Raw genomic sequence first — 20301 nt, 5'->3', positions numbered from 1 at the left:
GATGTGTTGTTCTCGTCCTCGAGGACCTGCATATGGTACGGAGGATTATGCAGCTGCACCTGCTCGGTGATCGTGATGGCATCACTGCTGGACAGCATTGGTGACTCCAAGTTTGAGGGCATCAAGAGCAGACCGCTAGGATGAGCCGGTGATGGAGTGTGGATCGCATACAGGGAGCTACTGGCCGTGGATGTGTTGCTGGATAGTGGCAGCAGTAGCTCCACCTCCACTGGCGGCGATGGACTGTTCACCTGGGTCACCATCGTCTCCTCCTCGCTGCTGATTAGCTCATGCAACTGGGCCACCGTTTGATGAATCCTCACGTGCTCCGCGTCATCCAAATCGTTGAGTTGGTAATACAGATTCAAACTGTCATCCAAAATGGGCGCAAAGAGGCGGCGGAACTGGGCGATCAAGGCCGCCTCATCGGATCCTGGCTGCTCTCCCTTCAGGGTAATCATCTCCTCCGATTCTGCTTGGTGGAAATCAAATTCAATGGCATCCTCCAACACGTTGGTGCTGCCCTGCCCCTCATCCACTTCTATTGAGCAATCTTTAACACTTCGTTGACCTCGTCAGACTTTGCCCTTGGGCGATTTTGATTTGGTTGGCGTGCTGGAAAATTTATAAATTTATTGGTATTTATACAAGTTATTACTTTGGTTTATTTAAAATTACACTTGTCGTTATGAAAGTATTTTCAAAAACCTTATATTAATAGTAAAGATGTTGGTTTTCATAAACACACTTGAATTGCACTATTTATATTGTTCTAATTAAAAATGAAAACTAAAATTGCAGATAATATAATATTATATTTATGGAAAATTATTGTAAATACTACTTTTCCATTCTGTTTTTACCAAATTGTATTTGAGTATATGACTTACCTGGTCTCATCTTTGCCAGTTTGCGTTTGCGCCGTGGAAACCGTGTTCTTGCTATAGGGCGCTTGAAACGAGGTTGACGTTATGGTAAAATATCCGCCAGGCTTTGGCTTCAGATGCCTGTTGTTCATCTGCATGTGGACAGTCTTCATGAACTCGATTTGGTGGGCCAGCTTCTGGACTTGTTCCTAACGAAAGATGCAATTTGATTGACTTTTACATTTATTTTCTTTATTAATATAGCTTACCTTAAGTTCCTCGTTCTCCTGATATAGATCAGGCGACTCTTCTGGGACCAGACCCACTCCATTTAGGGAAAAAGAAGCTGTTATGCTCCTAACCTTGGCCTTCTGATCCCACTTGTCGCCCTGTCCCTTCAAAACTCGCAAAATCTTTGGCCCGAAAACAAGGGCAATGGTGGTGGTCGTCGAAAGCTGGGTGCGCACAAATCCCAGCATATATTTGTAATCGGGTCCGGCGTTTGGAAAAAGCATGACACTGTTGGGAAAGAAATTAAAAAATAATTTATTAATTTATACAAGATCTCAGAATAATAATAATTGCAAGTCACTAAGGGTTTTGACTTTCCATCTGTTTGAGAAAGTTAAAGTGTAGCTTTTTGGGAACACAAATTCGCTTTTTTAATGTATTGGTTAATTTTTATAAACGAAAAAAGAAAGAAAGACTATCTAGAATACTAACCCAACCAGATGTGGATTGAGTTTAGGTGCGTGGCACAGCAAGTTTTTCAACAAATTGCATTAATTATAAGGACTTCATCAAAGGGATTTCCGCTGCGAAACGCATCAAACCAGCAGACAACTTGAAGCCGAAGAGAATGCCCAGGAATGTCTATGTAAACAAAGCGGCAGACAGATGGAAGCCCATATAGTGAGGGACCGGCATACGAGTCCTTCCAGGCCAACAAAAAGGATTACAGTGCGAGCACGAGCGCGCACAAAGCAAAGGAATTTAATTAAAAGCGCGCCGCGTAAGACGGGCAGCTTTACATTTCCCCTAATGGACGCGACGCGTGCTGTGCTCCAGTTCGTTGGATTACCCAACAAGTGTCAACTGTTATAATTCAATTCAGTTGGGCATTCCCCTTTAGATCAAAATAAACAAAGGGGAAAGTCATTTCTAAAGATGTACGTTGAAAGCTCTTAGTTTAAGTTTAAATTAAGTAACTTTCGGCAAGCCATCGATTATATACCCTGCAAATATTCTTTAAAACTGTAAATTTCGAATTAAATGCGTTTAAATGCTCAATTATTTGATGGCAGCTTTATTACAAGCAAACGTCTTTCGACATGAACAAAATTTAAAGCGTAATTCTGATTTATTAAACAAAAATGTTAAAAAAAAATTTAGATTTCCATTGTTCTCATAAGAATTTTATTATATAGTCGTCCGATTTTATAAAGAAAAAACTAAAAAAAAAAAAAAAAAATTAAAAAACAGCTTACAATGCGTTGCTGCTATAGGTTGTAGGCAACTCAAGAGATGGATCCCATATAATATAAAACAATAATTCAAACAAATAATAAAGTTAAAAGTTAAAATTTGTTTTTCAGATTTGGACTCTGAGTTTTGTTGCTTCTTATTTTCATTCTCGATTAAGATCTTGGGCAGATTTCAATAAATCAAGAATAATATTTTAACAAAAAAATGTTTTCCACATTATTTTAAGGGCCATTGTGGAAAATCTTGTTGTTGATGTCTAAAATTCAAATATATATATAGCACAGCATGTTTCTTGATATTGAAGTTTACCAAAGCTGATATAACAGCTTTTAAACAGCGTTAATTAAAAATCAATGCAAATGCTAATAGGTACAGCCCTGATAACAATGCTTTTAATGGTAAAATTATTGCTTTTTTTGTTTTGTTTGTTGTTTTTTTGTTCTAAGGTTATCAAGAGGGCAGTCGAAGCTATGCCTTAAAAGGCGACTTATCATTTGAGAGAGACCGCAGTTTCTATTTCGCCACAAACAAGAATGCGTCGTCTGCACGAAATACTTTCAATACTGTGTCTTCTCCTGGCCACTTACCAAGTTCTTGGAAAGAATTGCCATTACTCTCGAGCCCACAGCTGCGTACCGCGTCATCAATGCCATTTTTATACGGGTTTCACGACTCTACTAGAAGGCAACTATGGATGCCCATCCACGAACATCTGCTGTCGCAATCAAGATATAAATGTAAGTGCCATAGTATGCGGTTATGTAAACGAGTGAACTAACTCTTGGATGAAATTTTAGCCTTACAATTCAGCCGTGGTCACCAATGCAGCGGTGAGCCCCGACTGCGGATGGACCAACAGCAGAGGCGTGACCTTCGCTATGGATGATCTAGAAGGCCTGGCCCAGGAGGCCGAGTTCCCATGGATGGTGGCTTTGCTCGAATTAAATCGCAAATATGTGGCTGGCGGCGCCCTGATCTCTTCCGATGTGGTCATAACAGCCAGTGACGTAAGCCATAACTATAACGCAAACCAGCTAATTGTCCGGGCTGGCGAATGGGATTTTAGAACGAAAACCGAGCAACTGTCTCATGTTGACGCTGGCATCCGGTTGATTGTTCGTCATCCTGAGTATAACAGACAAACCGGAGCCAATAATGTTGCTCTTCTGTTCCTTAAAACACCGCTACGAATCACGAGGCACATTAACCCAATCTGCCTGCCAACGGAGGATTGGCACTTTGATAACTTTGATAACTGCATCTTCAGTGGCTGGGGCTACCAGTCTTTTAACGAATACACCAACATGAACATTTTGAAGAAGTTGGAGTTCCAGGTGATTCCCGGCGATATGTGCCAGGACCGAATTTGGCAAGATTACGCAAGCCGTTTCCAGCTCGACAACAGCCTGATGTGCGCGGTTGGAAGACATACAATAGGTGATGGCATGGTTGGTTCTCCGCTAGCCTGTCGCCTGCGAAATGATCCCCAGCGGTACGAGCTGGCCGGCATTTTCGACTTTTCCTTAAACAGCGGAACCCTAGGCGTTTATACCAATGTTGCCAAACTTCGAAGTTGGATTCTCCTGGAGGCCCTACAAGCAACCCCATATTCAGAATAGTTTTCTCATTTATTAAACTCATTGATATAGACAAGTCATGGGCACAACAACAAAGACCCTTTGCAATTAAATGTGAGCTTTACACCTTTTGTTCTTTTTCTATTGAACTGACAACATTTAAAACGCTAGTTTATGCGATTATATGAGCATAACAACAGCAATCGTGAGAAATAATGCTTAGGTCAGTCAATCTAAAATAATTAATTTCCGCTTGAGACCTCCAGAAAATAGGTTTATTTAATTTAGCTGAAAAATGCTTTTATAAAAACAAATATGTATAGACAGATGAAAATGGCTAGATATACTTGGATGGTGATGCTGATTACTAATTTATATACTTTATAAAATCGGATATGTCTCAATCCAAACCAACTGTTCAGTTTGGAAAAAAATACTTCATAAACATCAAAAAATTTAATTTGCCCTACATTTGTACATTTAATATCACTTGAATGGATCGTCGGATTGGGATGATTTTGGGTTTTCTTAGCCAACATTTTCTTAACAAAACTTTATTTTGTTTCACAGCAATCTCTAGTAATCCAGCATTCTTATGAGAACTTTTGTATTCTTATTTGAATATCATTTCATTTAAAACCTTTTAGCTAACCATTGAAGACGATTCACTAATCCGTGGAATGCCAATGAGTAACATAACATTGTTTTCAGAGTATACTTACTGGAACACCACCATGGCGATATTGACGAGGGCGATGTTGTAGATGGCATACGAGATGAGCCGCGCCTCGTTGTACAAACTCTCTGCATTCCGCACGTTATAACACACCCGGATGCCCCAGGCCAAAAAGAATACTTCTCCGATGGCCAAACTGTGATCCCACCAATTGTAAGAGCATTGCTTGAATTTCAATCGGCTCTGGTCTAAGATCTGGAAAAATTGATGATTGATGATATTGATGAAAGTGTGTTTCAAAGTAAAACATCAAAATATATATATATATATATATATATATATATATATATATATATATATATATATATATATATATAGATACTATATTATCCAAATATGTATTATCAAGAACATTTAAAAAGTTTGTTTTGAATGATTGCCAAAAAGGATACCAAAGTGCTTTTTTATATGTTATTCAAAGATATCAAGCCACCACTTACCACTTCAGCGTTCGGCGTGGCCGAAATTGTCCAAGTTCCCAAGTAGATAAGCATAACCAATAGAATGGGAACCATCCACTGCAACAGTTGCTGGTCATTAAGTTTTATTTTGTGTGCCGACTTGACGCGATAAGTCAACGAAACTCTGTAAATCAATTAAAAACCTAAAATTGAATTTGTCACTATAAAGGTAGACCTACCGCCAAGTTTTCATAAGCAGCGAAGTGTAGGTGATGCAAAAACCCATGTGCCGTGTCCATTTGGTTGCAATACACCAAGTAGTGTCCAAATAGGGAAATATGGCTACCATCTATAAATACAATTTTAAGGCATTACATATAACACAACTAAACAATGATGCGGTTGTAATTGAGAAAGATGGAATAGCGCAGGAAAGACACTCACACTAAGTAGTTAATAATTTGGCTTTGAAAAAGTAGAAATTTAACCAGAACCCATATAACAATATAATCTATTGTTTGGTAATAAAATATATATAATTTTACATTATATATTTTGAATTTGTAAACCATTTTCCGTATCTTTTTTCCGGTCACCACCGCCTACTCCTCCTTCCAAGTCGGTAGGCCTTCGATCTTCCGTTTTAACCGAAGGACGCTTGCACTGCTCGCAGTTCTTCATATCCGGCGAAAACTCCTCAATCTGGATGGTGGACTCGAAAAATCTGTACCTCTTGTGTATGAGTTTGGTGGCCTCTTCGAGGATCAGCTGGGGATCGGCATCCTTGGAGATGGCCAGATGGGCGGACAAAGCAATCTTATTGATGGACAGGGCCCAAATTCTCAGGTTATGGACATGCTCTACACCCGGAATGGAGAGAAATGTTCGCTTCACTTCCTCGTAGTCCATGTAGTCCGGCGTGGCCTCCATCAGGACCATGAGTACGTCCTTTAATATTTTGAATGTGACCACAAGAACCAGCACTGAGAAGACGAACGTGCACACGGAGTCCATAAAGGCCCATTTCGGCTCAAAGTATATAATCAATGCGGCCACAAAAACCCCAATGCTCTGGATAAGATCCCCTATCACATGGATCAATGCCGCCCGCACATTGATGTTTTGTTCTCCCTTCACAGGGAGTTGCGCAGACACCGACCTTCCCATCAATAGGAGGTCCTTTTGAGAGCCCAAGTCAACTTCATTCATTTGCTGCGACTCAACTGCCTCTGATCGCTTGAACTTGCCCGGAGTAAAATGCGAGTGCCCGTGGCTCAACTGCCCTGCCATTATTATGTTAAATAATATGGCCAAAGCCGAGGTGATCAGCATAATTTTGGCCTCCAGATCGAATTCTTGGTTTACCCACCGCATAATGGCCATATACACAAGGATGCCTGCGATGGTATGAGCGGTTTAATATTGAGAATAATTCAAATTACCGATTCGGAAATACAATACGAATTGGAAAGTTTAGAAAACATAAAAGTAAAAAACAATTACTGAAATAGTGGTTCGATTTGAACATTTTTTGCTGTGTCAATAGATTTAAATTCAAAATTTACGGCCCAATAACTGTCTATAAAGAGTTTCGGAACTTGTAAGCGTTTTGATTTAAATAATTTTGAAATTAACTAGCGCTCATAGGATCTTTAGCTTGTATAGTTTCCACAATTTCCTAGTTCATAAGGACGGGCAGACGGACATGACTAGATCCTGCTACTTTATACGATAGGAAAAGCTTCCCTCTTCAATTTTAGCAGTAACGAGTAATGAAATTAAAACTTGTTAAGTTTTAAGCATTTTATCTTCCGGGGACAATATTTACCATTCACCTGTGATTACCCAGATAAAGAAAACGGATATCATGGCCCCGATGACCTCCGCCCGATACCATCCAAAGTTGAGCCGCTCCGACGAGGGTCTGCCAGCCAGATACAAGGCGAACAGAGAGATGAGGAACGAGGCCAGATCCGTTAGCAAATGGGCAGCATCCGTGGCGATGGCCAGACTATTGGAAACAACGCCTCCGACAATCTCGACAATCATGAAAATGAAACACAGAATACAGGCGACTATAAGCTTCCGTCTGGCGGGCTTATCCACTCCAGTGTGTTGCGAGTCCTTGAAGTGGCAGTGGTCTTGCCATTTTGTGGTAATATGCGAGTGCCCCGTGATTGTGAGAGTTCTTTGCGAATCGCTATTAGCATGCTTTTTTTGCTCGGAATTCTCGAAAGTCTTTTCTGCACTGTTTTTTTCAGGTGTTTCCGCGTTCATTTCTTCAGTTTTTTGTGGTCTTATTTGAGGGTCTGATGTCCTAGTATCTAGATCTTCAGGTGTTTGATTAAATGTCGGTTGATTTATCGTCTCATTTTCTGCAGCATAAATCAGATTACGATGAAATGGAACCTTTAAAATATTTATGTACTTATGCTTTTCTTCGTTATCCGGATGTGGCTTTGCCTCCACTTCATCCGCTTTCATTTTAGTGGTGGAAGAAACCTGTTTTGGTTGTATGACAATTGGTTTTGGCCTCCTCCAAGATTTGGGCTTGGATGCTTCCTCAATTTTTCGCAATTTCTCAAGAAACTCAGCCGATTCTTCCCCTGATTCGCCATCACTTATTTGGTTTTGACTGGATTTGGTTTTTCCAGTTTTTGATTTTGAAAAACCATAATGTTCTGTTCGTACGAGACTTTCATTTGAACTTTCTGTGGAAGATTTTATATTTTCCGTTCCATCCTTTAATGAAATGTTTGTAGTAGGATTTGCCTCGTCCCTTTTAATTATATTACTTTTGGGCGGAACGTTTACAGTTTTTGTGTCCTTTGCCCTGGTAAACCTTTTTATGAGCAGAGTAGCCCAACTGTCATCGCTTTCCAGTTTTGCATGTTCAGGTCTCGATGATTTAGCTTTTTCACGATTCTCTCCTGTTTGCGACCCTTGCTCAGCTTGCTCTATTGGAATCACTTTTCGGGTTGACATTTTGCTACGTTTACCTCCTTCTGGAGGATCCTGCCACTCGGAGTGGCGTCTACTCGTCCCTGGACTTTCGTCTATATCGGGAGTCCTGACCATTTCCATTATCGCATTATGCAAATCCTCTTCATTTTCCTCCTCAGAATCTTTATCATTTGAATGCCCATCTTGTTTCTTAAGTGATTTCTTGCTCATACTTCGTTTCTATCAATTTAAAAAAATTTTTGTGTTTTCAATTTTCATTTGTTCATTTTGATAAGAAAATCGGGTAACAATATTATTTCCGCACAACTCATTAAGATTCTCTTTCATTTCAACCTCTTAACCCATTTGTCGTTTTTGTTTGAAACTACTAGTGTTGGCATTGTGTGTGTGTGTTTTTTTAGGGCGGTCTTGGTTTAATGTGTCCACGGGGGGGCTTAGCATTGTTGGCTAGCTAATGTTCACAATCTAATTGTTAAAAAGAGGAAGGGGAACTGGAAGCCAACAATTTCCATCAGGTAACAGCTGTATGCTCTTGTTTAGCTAAAATCGTACACCTTTTATTTTCATAGCATTTTTTTAATTATTGAAATATTAATTTAATTTAAACAGGGCCAGTTAAAAAAATCATACTAATTTTTTAGTGATATAATGAGATTATAGTCTTATGAAAAAATTTTCTTAAAAATAACAAAACACAAAACATATTTCTGCTTGATTTACATAAAGAATAATTAACTTTTTTTATTATAAGACCGACAATTGTGTCAACTACTTTAGTTAACAAGCTAAATCAAATAAAAAACTTATTAAATGACTGAAAACTGTAAAAAGAAGAAATAAATATTACTCATCCGCCATGTTGAACCGTCAAACCTTCCATACCCTTTCGAGAAGTAAGTGCTTAAAAGCCGCATTTAAAAACCCATAAGTGAAACTTTTATGTTGTGGATTGTTCGCAGATCCCTTTACCGTCAGAAATAAAAGTGGGATAAGGACCAAACCGGGAACACACATGTGGGTTAATTATGAATGAGCGCGTGCCGACCACGTTGGGCCTTTTGTCGCATTAGCAACATTGTTTTCAAATGGCCTTTGTGTGTTTGTCCCCTCCCTGCGCTTTCAGCCGCCTTAAGGGGTTAAGAGCGTCGTCCCAAATGACCCGAGTACTCACCTCCAGATACATGATGGCGCAGCCGATGAGCGTGATCATCAGGAAGATGGGACTGGCCACCTTGAAGACCTTGACGCGACGATGCCGGAAGAGATAGCCGGCGAGAACGAAGGTGCCGCAGGCACAGCCAATGGATATGGTCAACAGGGATATTCTGAAGGAGCGGAAAGAAAGGCATTGACATGGACGACGCTTTGCTTTGATGTCACTTAACAAACACCAGTGATGGGAAGTCGTTACCTGTCTTTCTTTGTACTTTCTTGGCATATTCACATAAGTAGGCAGATACAAGGATTGTTCTAAATATAATGTACTAACCACTCACTGTCTTCAAGCATAGTTTTAATAAAAACCAGCCAGCTAAGCGGGTATTCAATTTAGGAAATGATTTGTTGTGTTTGATTTACACTTGTGCGTTCATCTTTATATTTTATTAGGTTTCAATTGGCTTTAAATATCTTGTTATTTGCTGTTAAATGTATTTCTTTTAAGAAAAATATCTTTCAGATAGCCATCTTAAATTTAAAATATATATTTGATATTTCCCAAGTTAAGCCAAATAAAATGTATTTGTAAATATATACTGCATTGCTCCTTTTCTCTTGATTGGTTTACTGAGTATAACCATTAAACTTCTCTTGCAATACCGTGCTGTAAACCTTGTACTTTAAGTATGACCTCTCCCCACCACTGGTGGTAAGCAAACAAGGATACCCACCTGAATGGCCAGTGGTAGTTGGCCAGACATGGCTCCGGACCCGTGCACGTGTCGCAGCCGGGGGCGCAGGCCAAACACTTGAAGACGTCCGTATAGTAATTGCTTATGTTGTCCTGCTGCTCCTGCCAGGCAATCTCCATGATGGTGCCGTTGAATCCGTCCGGATGCCGCAGCGAGTAGAATCCCGCGCGGCAGAGGCACTGGTAGGAGCCCCTGGCCCAGCTGCTGCTGCCGCTTAAAGTGGTCAGTAGTTTTCCGCCGCTAATTGTCGGAGTCTCCGCACTCGGCTGACGGTAGTCGCACTGTCAAAAGGCAGGCAAATGCACTCAATAATAGCAAATAGCAAATGCACTCAATAATAGTTGCAAAAGATAAAAGACCATTCTTATCAAAATTTAAAATAAGTTATCAGCTATTGCTAATCAATTTCTCTTTTTAGTTAAATGAAATCAAAGTGAATGTGCCCCTTAAAGCATAAATTTTCATTTTTTAATTGTTACGAAGTGTCAGGTTGTTGGACTTAGCTTGTTAAATAATTTAACTTGATTTATTCTATTAATTAACTTTAAATTTCGCATTTTTGTCTTAAAGTTTCTAAGGATGAATAATAAATAATTAAATAAATACTTATACAAATACACCATCCTATATAAGAAAAATTTTATTTAAAAAAAACAAAATATAGCATAAAAGGTGCGGTTGTAGTTTTTTTTTACGTTTAATTTTTTTTTTTTTTTTTGCTAAATAATTCAATAACAAAATGTATTATTAGTGCCTATTTAAACTATGAACAAAAACTGGTCTTGCCCCAATAGAAAGGCAAGGTACATGGTATTAATTAAAATTTAAATAAAGTCTAGTCACTTACTACCATGGAGGTGCGATGACACTTGTGGGAGCTGTGGAAGGCCTGCAGATCGTTGATGGTGCCCTCGTCCAGGACTGCCATCCTGCCGCCCAGGAACGGGGATCTGCGCGCAGTGAGCCGATGCTGTTGCTGCAGCTGCTGCATTTTCTGGCGGCGACTGCCGAACTGATAGGGCTCCGCCTCGCACTGGTTGACCCGCAGCGTGGACACGTCGATGTCGATGCTGATGAAGCCCCTTAGTCCGTGGCGACCAATCGGCGGGATGGCGATGCTGTAGGACACCAGCCAGCGGCTGAGGGAGCACGAGAAGTACGGATAGGTCCACCAGCCCTTGTAGTAGTTGTTGGGCGGACTGGGCGCGAATTTTGGCGAGCGAAGTGTGGGTGAAGAGCTCTCATCGTCGAACCTGTGCAGAATATTCAAAATTACTTTGGGCGGTGATGGAGGAGGTTATTTCAGTGCTGCCATTTTTGCAAATAGCTAAAATAATAATATCATACAAAATCACTTAAAAATTGATGATGATAGACTAATAAATACATTATATATTATTATAATGGTTCAATTTTTTGTTTCAAACGTTGCTCAATGATCATAAAATTTTTAATAAAAATTATTTAGTAAGCATAAAACTAAAGCAAACAAATGTTTTCTTTAAATTCAAAGTAAAGTCGCTGTAAAATGCAGCTTAGACTTAAAACAGAATGACAAAATTTGCAAGGGAAAAAAATGTTTTCTCTGTGTTATTATAATTCTTACACAAGAATTGTTGTGTTTAATCTAAAATTCCGCCAGCACTGGATGTTTGATACCTACCAGGGATAACTGCCGGCGGGTTTCTTGCCAATCTGCAGACTTTCCTCGTCGTAACGCTGCGTTTCCGCCTGTCCCCCCTTCACCCACCAAACGTACGACTGCACCACTCCGTTCGTCAGATTAAGGGCCAAAATGCGGGCTCCTGTTATAAAGTCATCGGTGAGCAGTCCCTTCGCCAAAGCATCCGACAATCCTGAAAATTAATGGAGATTTACAGTCAGTAAAATGTTATTTCAATAATTGGTGGCGGAAATTAAATGAAAGTATGCACAAAGTAATTAAAAGTCGTGTCACATCACCACTCGTAATTGCTGATTATAGCGCACAAAATGCCAGATTTTAATTATTTATGGCGCAAAGGATGCGGCTCGCAGTTTCGGCCTGCCATCATTTCGATTGCCAAGTGCGTAACTCGATTCGATTGTTAATTTCGCTACTGCAGACGCAATTCCTTTGATTGCTTACGTAATTTCGCGATTTATTCATACTTTTTTTTTTTTAAATTTACAAAAATTTAATGTTACTAACTCTCTATAAACAATACTAGTAAGAAATATAAAATCAGGATCATAAGTCGAACCGGTCTAGTGTCTCAGTTTTAATGCTAGCTGGTTTAAGTTTTATTACAACTGGTGAACGAGTCGGGGTTATTTGGTCTTTAAATGTCTATTAAACATTTAATTTCACTCTTTTCCACACATTTCTACTATGTTCAAATATTTTCTGATATTGAAAATTCCAAACATTTTAAATATCTTTCCTGCAACGCAAATAAATACTTATATTTTATATCCCTTCAAGCAAAAATTGCTTTTGATTTGTTAATTAAAGCGGAATTTTAATTTAATAAATTCTGAAATGTGGCCAATTTGTGGGATGCTATGATATACATGCACATTTATTATGCATGTGCAATTAAATGGGTTAATCGCGTTACGAAGGATTGCGCATTGTTACCCCATCTCGATGCAATTTCAGAATCTTTAAAGCGCCTTACGCTAGACATCTGTTATTGTTATTGCGACCTTGGAACAGTCATTAAAAGCCGCAGCTGTTGTTGCAGTTCTGCTTTCGGCCTTGGCGAAAGTGTCAACCCAACAACAATGATTAATATGCGCGGCAGGACATCAGAGGCCTTCTCTTTCTTCGCCTTTCCCTCTCGCTTTCACTCTTTGCGAGTACTTTGCGAGTGTGCGAGTGTGTGGGCGGTGACTGTCAAAAGCTAATATTTTTGTAAAACTCGCTCGCCCATTGCTTTCAGTGATGACAGGTTCTCAGCAAGAAAACGTTAAAAATAGCTAAACTTAAGGCACTGTTTCCAAAAAATCTTTACTTTTTTTAACGTTTTTAATTTGTTTATATTTCTTAGTTATAACCAAATCTACTCTATAACGAAAAGAGAATGAGAAAAAATGGGGTTTCCTTAGCGTTTATTAGATAAAGATTCAAAAATTTCTTAATACGCACCATAAATGTTTATTTATTTATTTAATATTTATTATTTGGCTGATAAATAAATAAAATTCCATTTTTTTTAGTTATGTAGCCTTATGTTTGGTAAAATTACAAAAAAACTTAAAAAAGTCCCCATGATTTAAAGTTTTGGAAATTTTAGCAATCGAAAAGCAAAAACAATAAGTTACATTTTTCGAAAAAAAAACTGAAATGGAATCACTGATGTTTGACTTCTTACGAAGAGGGAAAAGGGAGGAAAAGAAAGCGAAACGAGAATTGTTTACAAAGTAAACTTATTTAAATTCGATTACCGCAACTTCCGTTGTACTTTCATTATTTTTATGTTTTAGTATGTATAGGGTTTGCTTATTTTTCTGTTTGTTTTTGCTGTTGCTACTATGGAAGGTGCGCGTAACATCTCGGAAAGTTTTCCTCCTCTTCAACCGGGAGAAAGCAACATAAACGTTCATTTTCTTAGTTAATAAACTTTTGTGATTCGGCGGAAAGGGAGTGAAATTGAAACAAAGGATCTGTGATATGGCAGTATGGCACGTGAGTTAAACGAAAGTGCATGTTTACTTTTCCTTATTGTTTACAGAGCTTACTTTTATATCTAGCGTTACAAAATTAAGTGTAAGATAGGAAAGTTTGCTTTAAAACAATGATAATTTCTTGAAATAACTTCATATAGTTAATATATTGTTTTGTTCAACATTATATGCAACATTGGAGCGTCAAATATAATAAATGATTTTTAGTTTTGGGTTTTTGGAAATGGATTTGTATAGAATTTATTGTGTGATGAGAATTATATTATGAATATATGAAATTTATATTTAAAATATTTATTACCAAGCCACAAATATAAAATAAAAATGGTTTAAGTACTGATACAAAGATTTTTTTCGCTGCATAGACATATGTGCATGCTATCTATACTGTCTATCCGTTTCCTTACCGCTATCCTGAGATATGTGGTCGGGACAAAACGCTTATGGTAAACAACCTTTCGAAATGGCTGTCAGTCGGGTTTCACTTGAAAAGGTAGCATACTGCGACAGGCGAAAAGCGGAATGATGTGCTTATGGGTCACGGACTCATTCATCATCTGCTCTGCCATTTTGTTTCGCACTCGTCCGTATTCTTTCATCAATCTTTTTTCCGGCATTTTTTTTTTTTGGATAGTTGTATAATTTATTGCCCTTGGACATGTTTTTGTTTTACTCGTAGCAAAGGTGTTGCTGAATGTGTAGCAACAATTGTAGCAATTTGTGTGCGTCTCTTTTCTTCGCTGTCGGACCAAACAAAAGTTTCAGAGTGTGTAAAATTGGCCGTTATTCAAAATACAGTCAGTCATGTTTTTTGCTGTCTCATACGTGTGTATTTGCAGATGTCAGGTGTTTCAGAAATAATTAAATTTACCCGAGATTCGGTTTACCTGAAAACGAAGTTCAGGGGACAATATTCTGGTGCTCTTTTGGGGCTACAAGCGCAAATGAATTTTTTCCATTTACAAATCGTTAGGTGTTTGTATTTAATTAAACATTTAAAAGTGCTGCTGCATGGTTCATATTTCTAAATTTATTTTCCTTTAAAATATTTACCGCTATGCACCCAAATAAATCCCAACATTTTCAAATTAATAAGTTTTGTTCTGTACAAAAATGAATTGGTTAAATTTTTTATACTCCATAGTTTAAAATTTATGTAACAATAGTTATATAAAATTTTTTTTTTGCTACCACATAGGTACTTTTTCTAAATGACATCAAATAGTGGTCTGCAAGTAAGTTTTTTTTCAAAAACACAATCATACTAAATCGAAAAGGAAAGCTTAGCCCCAAGATGCTTCCAAGCAACGTAGGGGTCAAAAGTGTTAAGGAACTCGTTTGACCTCAAAGAAGTCTGACCTAATAGTTTTATGTTTCCTTAAAAATGAAAGGACTATTTAAGCCTTAAAGCTCGTTGTGCAGTTGTGCGCTTGTCAAGCCAGTGATATCCCTTTGAGTGGCTGCCGCTTTTCCCCCTTTTAAATTGGCTTAAATTTATTCGATTTGTGAGGGCACTTTGTAGGAATAATTTATGCGCCGCATCAAAATTTCAAGAGTCAACAGAGTCGGCCAAGGGTTAGATAGAAGCAAGTGCCAAAAATGTGTGTACAAGTGGCTGCCCTCCTGTTGGTCCTGCACTCAACAGGATGATGGAACAATAACAACGGCAGCAACAAAAGGCACCAATTTGCCTTCCCTTTATACGATTTTCGCTGACACGTCTCACCTTTTTGAGCACGAACAGAGCGAGTGACGGCAAGAAAACACAGATATAGCTGTCTGCCAGGCGAGAGGCTGACTGCTTCGAGGCGGTGTGGAAATCATGACCATAATGGCAACTTGAGCGCTCCAACACTTCCAGCTCCCCTTATTATCCCGATCCGAAGCCGACCCAACAACCAGAGCCCCAGCGATGAGTTCATTGTGCGTTTTGTGCTCCGGCTCGCCCTTGACTATGCATGACACACTGATATCATTTTATTGGTTGATTTATACACTTTGAGAAAAATGCTACATCCCGACCACTAAACATAAGAGTAAAGTTGATGAAAATCCGTTTGATAATGATTTGAAAAAGACAACTGTCTGAATTATTCTGCAGATGATTCTGTATAATTTTGTATGTATTTGTATTTTGTATTTTATTGTGCACAAAAAGAAAAAAATTACTTTCACCGTATAATGTGGTATATTTTGGTGTTTTATCTTGAAATTTTCGGTAAAATCGACATTTAATGTCAGTAAGATGACGTTTTTTTAAGGCAACAGTAGGTATGAGTGATTTTTTGTAATCCAACGCGCAGAACCAAATGAAGAAAAGGATCTTAGAATATACATTCAAGTTTTGACCACCGTTTTATATATTCATTTTTTGGTAACCATTTTTTTACATGAATAGTTTTAAAAACAAAAACCAATTCTGTTTTTTATAAAAATAAAAATACTAAATTGAATTTAAAATTTAACTTCCAACTTTTAAATAAAAATTTAAAGATCAATTGTGTATTTTGAATTTCTTTCAGTCCATCACTTTGTTGAGCATTGTCAAGGCTGTTGTTGGGCGACTGGCAGCTGGGATCAGAATGAAAGTCTTGTCCTGACAGTCGCGCGACAGCATTGGGGTTGACAACGAACGACGCACTTGTGGCGCATCAGGCAATGCCGACGCTTCGTCCTTTTTCCCATCTACCAGCGACCTCCCCCGGCGGCCACAAAACAACACCCCTACCTCTCCTCCTGCCCCACACTCAGTTCACATGCACTGTCCTTAGCCGTTGTTGGTCGCAATGTTAACGTTGTTGCTGTAGATTTAATTTAAAGTTCACATTGTGCGTTGTGTCATCTGTCGCATTCGTTCTTGTTTTCCACTGTGATTTAGCCACGAAGCTTTCACAGGAACATCGTCAGCGAGAACAAATGAGGGGCGGTAGAAAACAGGGGATCCAAAAGGAACAGATTTTTGTGAAATTAAGCAAGGACATGTATGGCAATAAGTACAAATATACACAGCGTTTTACAAGGTTCGAGGGCTAAATGAAATCTTTATACAACAGAAGGGAATCAGATTTCCACTTAAGGGATATGAGAAATTGTGTTTGAATTTTGGATTACAAAAAAATTTTTGTTTGAAATAAGTTAAGAAAGTATAATACGAAACACAACGAGTTTTCTCTGACGTCTAAAGGGACTTTCATTTGGTTATATTAATTTGGAAATGGCAAAATATAAATGTAATGAATATCTTTTTATTTTTTCGACTTATTTTGGCTCTTCTGTTTCACTTAATTTAATCAAACTAAATTGTGAAAACTCTAGAAAATCCTTTACTGTCATAAAATAAATTCCCACCGTGCCCAAAATAAATTTAAATGTCCGTCATTCAAAAAAAAGTTGTGGAACTGAATCCATATCTAGCCAGTTAAGTCCACGCACACTTGTGAACACGCGTATTGACTTTGGTGTATACATTTTCCCAGCGGGAAAATGACATTCTGCTGCGATAGCAGACCAAACATCGCCCACACGCAAACAAAAACAAAATCAATAATCGATGATGGGATAAAAAATACATATGAGGACAGTAAGGTAGGTGGGATTATTTCTGTTAATACTCACCGCCATGTCGAATAATGCCGACTTCCTGGAGTATCGAGGCGGCCAAATCGGCTTTCTGTCTGGAACTCTCAAATCTTTCCGAGTTGATGGGCACTTGAAGGGGGCGAAATAGGGTCGAGATGCACAATGTCCCCAAATTTTCGGTGGCAATGTCGTGTATTGTAACCAGCGATTGTTCAATGGCCGTCTGTTAACGATAAGGGAACCGGCCATTATTATTGTTATTATACATATCTGAATGGGCTTAAAATGGGGTTGAATGGGACTACGTATGCATGGTCAAAAAATTCTTTTAATTAAAAGTCTTTAAGCTTGTAAGGAACAAATAAAATTAAAATATTCTTTCTAGACTAGACTAATGTTTCACTCAAATTACTATAGTAATAATAAGTATTGTATAAGTAGCATTAAAAAAATAAAATGTTTACGCATGATTGCAGGATTTTCTAATTTAATTTTAATATTAATATTCTTTTTTCTAAAGGAATAGAAATTTAATTTAATTTAATTTTTAAATTTTGAACGGACATCTGTTTGATTTTCCGTTATTATTAATTTCCTTTCTATGTTTTTTGCAGTGCCTATTCATATTTTGCGGCTACCCAAATCATTTTTTGTTGTCTATTCAAGTCTTTTTTTTTTGCGTCGGCCTGCCGCTGACAAACGCATTAAAAATACATTTTAGGTTAAACAAAAAATTCATGGAGCTCGACCATTATTCCGCCATTTTTCTTTTAGACCCTTTTATCGTTTGAGTGGAAAATTACGTTATTGGCTTTTCTTTTTATTCTATAATTTTTCTTTGCCGTCTAGGTAGCCAAAAAGTTAGCTTTGTTTTGACTTTAAATTGTTAAAAACAAAAGAACAACTTTAAATTGAAAAGTTAAGTCGGAATTTTCACTTGAAGCCCGTATTGTTAGGGGAATGTTTTGTCTAATGTTGTGAAAGACAATCAGGGAAACGGGAATGAAGAGCAAGTGCTGGTGTTTAAGTGCAATTAAGTTTTCCCTAAAGAACTTTCCACGATTAAGTATCTACACCATATTTCGCTCGGCTTAACTGCTAATCATTTAACCTAATTAACTGGGCTCATTATGTGTACACAAACCGCAGGGCAATACGCGAAAATCGTTTACAAAATCGACTTTGGGAGGTAAAGGTAAATAAATAAATAAATATAGTAAAGCATTTAAAGAGTTTATAAATAATAGGTGAACAGTGTTAAAAGTATAGTTTTGAATATTATAATTTAAATGTTAATTTTTTTTTTTTTTTTATATTGTGGTTTTAATTTTTTTAAACAAAATGCAACTGGTATACTTCTCTAGAACGACTGCGCATTACAGAGCATTATTAGTTGCACACTAAATTTCAAGAAGACTTGAGTCTGCAATCGCAATTCAATTAAATTCTGCTGAGGGCCCAAAGGTGCACCTCTAACGCAGCAATAGGTTTAAAGTCCCCCTTTCCCGCTCTTGTGAAACACTTATTCTCATTATCTCAATTGCACTCCTGTGTAATTGGGGCTTAAATAAGGTTAGCGCTGGGCAACACAGAATGGGCTGGCATCTGTGAATACTCTGTTCAATTTGTGAAAATATTTAAAACTTTTACTTTTCCATGGCTTTTAAACTAAAGCGAATAATTACAGTGGTTAAATGGGTCTGAAAATTAAATTATGATAATAAATAACAATAAAATTGCTTGATATAAAATTTAGGGTCTTAAACCAGAACAGAAAAAAAAAATGATAAACCGATACCGAAACGGAATGTAAAAACACACCTGGTACTGATTCATTTATATTTCATTTTTATAGTTATAGTTAATAGATAAGCTTTTGAGTATAAAGTTGTTGTCGGTTTATTTAGATAAACTTACCCGTGTGACTGTGTTGCCATCTCCGATTCGCACGAAGTTCTTAAATGGATCCTCCAGAATATCCCAGTTGCCTGTGGACTTAATCCCTCCGACTGCTGATGTCGATGACGTGGTGGCCGTGGAAGATGTTGCTCCGGCTGCCGTTGTAGTCGTCGTGTAGTTGTCCAACGTTGTTGCGGTCGCCTCGGGATTTGTGGCAGTTGTTGCAGCAGCCGCTTGTTCTGCAAATGCGACCAACAGCAACAAGTGCAGCCACAAAAGTGGGACGGACCGCGTCGTTAGCCAAGTGTCGCTCGCCACTTGTTGCTGCCCCTGGCAGATTACATCTGGAGGTCCTGCCACGCCTACCGCCCCTTCTAATCCTTTGCCCGCCGCCTGCTTCTTCTTCTTGCGCCTCACCGCATTGTGCCAGCATCTCATTGTTGTTTTCGCATTTGCAACTGCAAGAGAAGGGCACAGAAAGGCTATAAGTGGTTGTGAATGATGGCTTATAAGATGCATCCTTACTCTGTTTAATCTAGATTACTTTATATTATATAAGTTTAAAAAGTAATCTTCTATTTGCCTTTAAGTTCATATATATATTTATTTTTAATTCATTAAATTAAAGTAAAGTAAAGTAAAATAAGTGATCTTGGCCAACAAAAAAAGTCTAATCAAATTTTATAATAAGGCTAGCGTAATATACATATACACTTAACCCTTAAATATCTATTCCAAATAGATCATAATATAGACTGATATTTAATTCTATTAATCAAAGTCTTAAAGCAAACAACATCTCTTACACTTTTTTCGGTATTATTTCAACAAAAACGCATAGGACTAGAAGAAAAAACGAACTGAACTTCGATCGATTGGCCGCACAAATGTACATATTTTTTTAGCCGGGCCATTATTATACCTTCCTACATATGACAGCCATTTTTCTGTGTTTAAAAGCACTGCAAATAAAAGGAAAAAAGTGGCGTTTGTATTATAAATGGATGTATGGGAAATACCTCTTTCAATGTGGGAAAACCATTTTTATGGCAGCCCCCATCCCTTTTGATTGAAACATGTACAGACCGAAGTGGTCTGAAACTAAAGCCAAAACTTTCTTCAATGCCTCTCAACTCAAATGCAAAATGTGTGTAGCTTTACCATCTTTTCTACGCGTTTTATTTGATATTTACATTTCGCTCGCTTTCAATGTGG

General features: G+C 38.0%; 3 protein-coding genes across 5 annotated transcripts; 1 reads left to right on the top strand and 2 right to left on the bottom strand.

Moving 5' to 3' along the window:
* Positions 1 to 142: 142 nt before the first annotated feature.
* Positions 143 to 19544, bottom strand: LOC108138257 (probable G-protein coupled receptor CG31760). The gene is made up of 12 exons (XM_017260401.2): positions 19105 to 19544; positions 17224 to 17410; positions 11603 to 11795; positions 10787 to 11192; positions 9919 to 10220; positions 9201 to 9354; positions 5305 to 5414; positions 5105 to 5249; positions 4651 to 4859; positions 1136 to 1385; positions 891 to 1075; positions 143 to 615 (listed from the first exon to the last, which is right to left on the bottom strand). The coding sequence occupies exons 1-12, from the start codon at positions 19522 to 19524 to the stop codon at positions 576 to 578; spliced, it is 2601 nt and encodes an 866-aa protein (XP_017115890.1). The 5' UTR covers positions 19525 to 19544; the 3' UTR covers positions 143 to 575.
* On the top strand, positions 2874 to 4388 carry LOC108138259 (phenoloxidase-activating factor 2-like). Its single transcript, XM_017260404.2, has 2 exons — positions 2874 to 3088; positions 3149 to 4388. Exons 1-2 carry the CDS (start codon positions 2885 to 2887, stop codon positions 3968 to 3970), a joined length of 1026 nt encoding a protein of 341 aa, XP_017115893.1. The 5' UTR covers positions 2874 to 2884; the 3' UTR covers positions 3971 to 4388.
* Positions 5415 to 8659, bottom strand: LOC108138258 (zinc transporter 2). 3 transcript variants are annotated; one of them, XM_041710378.1, is made up of 3 exons: positions 7494 to 7595; positions 6901 to 7440; positions 5415 to 6462 (listed from the first exon to the last, which is right to left on the bottom strand). In XM_041710378.1, the coding sequence occupies exons 1-3, from the start codon at positions 7537 to 7539 to the stop codon at positions 5612 to 5614; spliced, it is 1437 nt and encodes a 478-aa protein (XP_041566312.1). In that variant the 5' UTR covers positions 7540 to 7595; the 3' UTR covers positions 5415 to 5611. The 3 variants fall into 3 exon arrangements, with proteins under 3 accessions (XP_041566312.1, XP_017115891.1, XP_017115892.1); XM_017260402.2 differs by having other exon boundaries at positions 6901 to 8659; XM_017260403.2 differs by having other exon boundaries at positions 6270 to 6462; positions 6894 to 8659.
* Positions 19545 to 20301: the final 757 nt, after the last annotated feature.

Source organism: Drosophila elegans, unplaced genomic scaffold (assembly GCF_018152505.1).
Source record: "Drosophila elegans isolate 14027-0461.03 unplaced genomic scaffold, ASM1815250v1 contig_814, whole genome shotgun sequence".
NCBI lineage: Eukaryota > Metazoa > Arthropoda > Insecta > Diptera > Drosophilidae > Drosophila > Drosophila elegans.
This window is presented reverse-complemented; position numbering and strand designations above follow the sequence as displayed.

What these genes read in the sequence shown, in the direction of transcription:
- LOC108138258 (XM_017260402.2), bottom strand. Translation starts at nt 8,239, where the DNA reads ATGAGCAAGAAATCACTTAAGAAACAAGATGGGCATTCAAATGATAAA. An exon ending in CTTTATCTGGGTAATCACAG is followed by an intron (nt 6,463 to 6,900) that starts GTGAATGGTAAA and finishes ATACCATCGCAG; the next exon opens with GCATCCTTGTGTATATGGCC.
- LOC108138259 (XM_017260404.2), top strand. Translation starts at nt 2,885, where the DNA reads ATGCGTCGTCTGCACGAAATACTTTCAATACTGTGTCTTCTCCTGGCC. An exon ending in GTCGCAATCAAGATATAAAT is followed by an intron (nt 3,089 to 3,148) that starts GTAAGTGCCATA and finishes ATGAAATTTTAG; the next exon opens with CCTTACAATTCAGCCGTGGT.
- LOC108138257 (XM_017260401.2), bottom strand. Translation starts at nt 19,524, where the DNA reads ATGAGATGCTGGCACAATGCGGTGAGGCGCAAGAAGAAGAAGCAGGCG. An exon ending in CTGCTTATGAAAACTTGGCG is followed by an intron (nt 5,250 to 5,304) that starts GTAGGTCTACCT and finishes ATTGATTTACAG; the next exon opens with AGTTTCGTTGACTTATCGCG. An exon ending in ACTGGCAAAGATGAGACCAG is followed by an intron (nt 616 to 890) that starts GTAAGTCATATA and finishes TAAATTTTCCAG; the next exon opens with CACGCCAACCAAATCAAAAT.